Source organism: Ctenocephalides felis, unplaced genomic scaffold, assembly GCF_003426905.1.
Source record: "Ctenocephalides felis isolate EL2017-DRISC unplaced genomic scaffold, ASM342690v1 CF-g0.4_SCAFFOLD_01170, whole genome shotgun sequence".
Lineage (NCBI taxonomy): Eukaryota > Metazoa > Arthropoda > Insecta > Siphonaptera > Pulicidae > Ctenocephalides > Ctenocephalides felis.
Genome location: NW_020537324.1, coordinates 51821528 through 51825102, shown reverse-complemented (window position 1 = coordinate 51825102; position 3575 = coordinate 51821528). Strand labels below are relative to the sequence as shown.

The window sequence follows — 3575 nt, the reverse complement described above, 5'->3', positions numbered from 1 at the left end:
TAATTATAAAGCCCTTATTGTGGCCTATCTTTATCAGTACTACTCAATACTACAATACAAAAAGAAATATGACAAATGGTAATCTGAAATTCTTTGCTTTTTGTTATTTAAAATTTTTCAAAAATTATTCGCCATTTGATGCGGAAACTTTCTATATAGTACTTCAGGAATTTACAAAAATTAATACTGAAAGTATTCTAATAATCATTTTCATAACATAAAACTTTTTAGTTAATTCATTTAAAAAATTACATTATTTTTATGTTTGTATTTTTTATGTGGCTTATTTAGTATAGTGACAATTTTTATGTGGTTTATTTAGTATAGTGACAATTTAATTTAATTTAATTTCAGTGTATATATATAAAATATATTTTAGTGATTTAGTTGATTTAGTGATTTAGTTAGTTAAGATTTAGTTAACATAGTAGAACTAATAATGTCTAAAACTTGCAAAAACTGTGATAAATATTTATTCAAAATGCGTAATAGAACGAAAATCATTCTAACCGAGGATGATGAACAGTTGTATAGTAGTTCAATAGGAAAAATAATTAAAATTGGTGATGTTTTGTGTTCCACTTGTAGACTAATTCCTTATAGAGGAGAAGCAAGCACAGACAATATTAATGATTTATCGCATAGTAGTACTGAAAACAAATGTGTTAGTGATTCTTGCAGTGAATATGAATGTAATATACCTCAGAAAACTGATTTATCCGTGGATCTTTGTCTCAATCGAGTTGCATCGACGCATAGACATTGTTCTATTTGCAGTAATAAATCCGACCTAATTACAATTCCTCTAGAAGCCAGGATTCACGCATTTGTAAAAGTCAGAATATATATACCGCTTGGAAATCGTGCATGCAATAAGCATTTTTTTGGAAAATTTTTTTATGAAGAAGATATACGACAGTTACGTATTTATTCAAACACTAGTCTCGTCCCTCAGAAGGAAATATCAATATTTTTAAACGCTTTGGCAGATACAAGTGTTTCATTATTTAAGCAGATAGATAATTTATCTATATCGTCTGAGCAAATAAAAATATTAACAGGTTTTAATCTAGAAGTAATTGCAGAAATAAGTAAAATGCTTAGATCAATGAAAAATAGTAATAATCGAAACATATTCCAAGCATTAGTTATTTTTTTGTTCAAATTAAAGACGGGAAATTCTAATCAAGTCATCGCCGGCGTTTTTAATATTTCAAAGAGACAAGTCTCTCATTATTATAAACAAATTTTAATTGGATTCGAAAAAGATATATTGGATCAAAATTTTGGATTAGAGTCTTTTACCAGAACCCAATTAATATCGGAGACATCATACAACGCACAAAAAATTCTGGGATTAACCAATGAGCAACTGGCATTAATATGTGATGGTACATATATACGACACGAAAAGAGCACAAATAATGAATATCAAAGAAAGTCATTTTCTGGCCAAAAACGGGTACCACTATGCAAACCATTTACAATTTGTACAACAAATGGTTTCATAGTTGACTTTTTAGGCCCATACCTGGCAACACAAAATGACGCCACAATCATGAAAATTATATTAAAAAATGCGCATGGCATCAGAACTTTTTTGCAACCTGATGATATTCTATTGGTAGATCGCGGTTTTCGTGATGCTTTAACAGATATAAAATCAGCAGGATATGTGCCTCTTATGCCATGCTGCAGGGGTAGAAGAAAACAACTCACAACAGAAGAGGCGAACGAATCCAGAAGAATTACAAAACTTCGATGGGTTATTGAAGCTGTACATGGTAATATTGCGCAAAGATATCGGCTTTTACACAACACACTAAATAATAAATTATTGCCTAAAGTCCGAACATTATGTAAAATTGTAGGGTTTTTACATAATAAGTATGGAAAACGATTATCATCGGATGGAGATTTAGCTGATGAAGTGATCAACTATATGAATGAACGGACTATACCCAACACCTTACATGATGAAGTTATTGAAAATCGATGGACCAGACGAGCAACAACACTTCAACTTCTTCAGCCAGATCAGTTATTAGATTTTCCACATTTGAATGAACGAGAACTTAAAATATTATTCACAGGGTCATACCAGTTATCACAAGCAATATCTTACCTGGCTGAAATGCTGTCTGACCAAAATCAGCCGAAGTTATATTACGTAAAAGAACATAGGAATATAATTAGAATTGATGTCCAATCACGGCATATAAATAGGAAAAAATATAATGTTTATATTGAATATACTCCGCTTGGCACCAACTATCGAAGTATTTTAAGGTATTGCTGTAGTTGTCCCAATGGATTGAGGACTGTTGGTTGCTGTTCACATATTGCGGCTATTATATATTATATGTCATTTGCGAGGTATTTATCACGTATTATACGTCCATCAGAAATACTATCGAAAATTTTTATAATAGAGGAAACTTCGGTTGCTATTAACCACGACAGTGATGACGATTAAAATAACAAAATATAATTTTAATTGATTGATTATTTATTTATTTAGCATACCGAAGTATTTGTGTAAATCATATGATACACTTGTAAATATTAAAAGAACACCAATAAATTTTTATGTCTAATATTATAATTAAAATACTTTTATTAGTTTAATTAAATTACTCACAGTGATAAATAAATGAAATTGTATTTCAGATTCAGAAATGAAAGTTCAGAATTTCTTAGAAATCGTTTCGGGCGCATCGCGCACAGCTTTGCGTTCGAACGAACTCTATGCAATTGCAGGGTATATTAGCGTTACGCGCGGGTGTATTAGCTCCGGTTTTTTCAATTTTCCAATGTGTTCCACCAAATTGATTTGAACAATATTTTCAGTACTAGAAGAAAAAACAATAATCTTTCGAATAAAGCTAATTAGAAGGTGGTCCAACTAAACGCACTACCGGAAAACATCAATTGAAAAATTATTTTATCTTTTTCAGCTAATAATAATTGATTATTTGGCATCGATTGTTCTACATAATGTGGCCTAAGCCAATATGAATAGAACCGCGTAAATTTTTTTTCGATATCTTTTATGGTTACGTCTAAAAGTGAGTTTGAAAAAAGGGGCCACTTTCACATATTTTCAATGATATCTCGGCCATAAGATTAGATAGAAAGTTGAAAATTGGTATATCGGTTTTTATCATTTAGACCTATAAAATGGCGTATAAATTATTTAAATACCAGGGTGGGGCCGATTCTATATGGCAATGCGCCCATACCCTTTGAATCTTTGTACATGTCCGCAGTTGTCTCTACGAGTTAAAACATTTTAACCTTTGATAATTATATTCAGTTATTCCTGGTTTTCATGTTTTTGTACGACGTCGAATTTGTTACGTAGATAGATCAGTGTGAATTAGAAAAGAGGATTCACATTTATATATATATATATATATATATATATATATATAATAAGATATTCTCTTGCGGTAATAGTTCCATATGTGTTTGTTATTTTAAATATTTTCGAACGTATTTTATTACTATAAAAATTGTCACCATTATTCATACGAACTTATATATGAATAATTTCTTTCGTAAATATTCAATTT

General features: G+C 30.2%; 1 protein-coding gene across 1 annotated transcript; it reads left to right on the top strand.

The window, feature by feature from the left end:
- Nucleotides 1-481: 481 nt before the first annotated feature.
- On the top strand, nucleotides 482-2476 carry LOC113367370. Its single transcript, XM_026608981.1, has one exon. The coding sequence runs from the start codon at nucleotides 482-484 to the stop codon at nucleotides 2474-2476; it is 1995 nt and encodes a 664-aa protein (XP_026464766.1).
- Nucleotides 2477-3575: the final 1099 nt, after the last annotated feature.

What these genes read in the sequence shown, in the direction of transcription:
- LOC113367370 (XM_026608981.1), top strand. Translation starts at nt 482, where the DNA reads ATGCGTAATAGAACGAAAATCATTCTAACCGAGGATGATGAACAGTTG.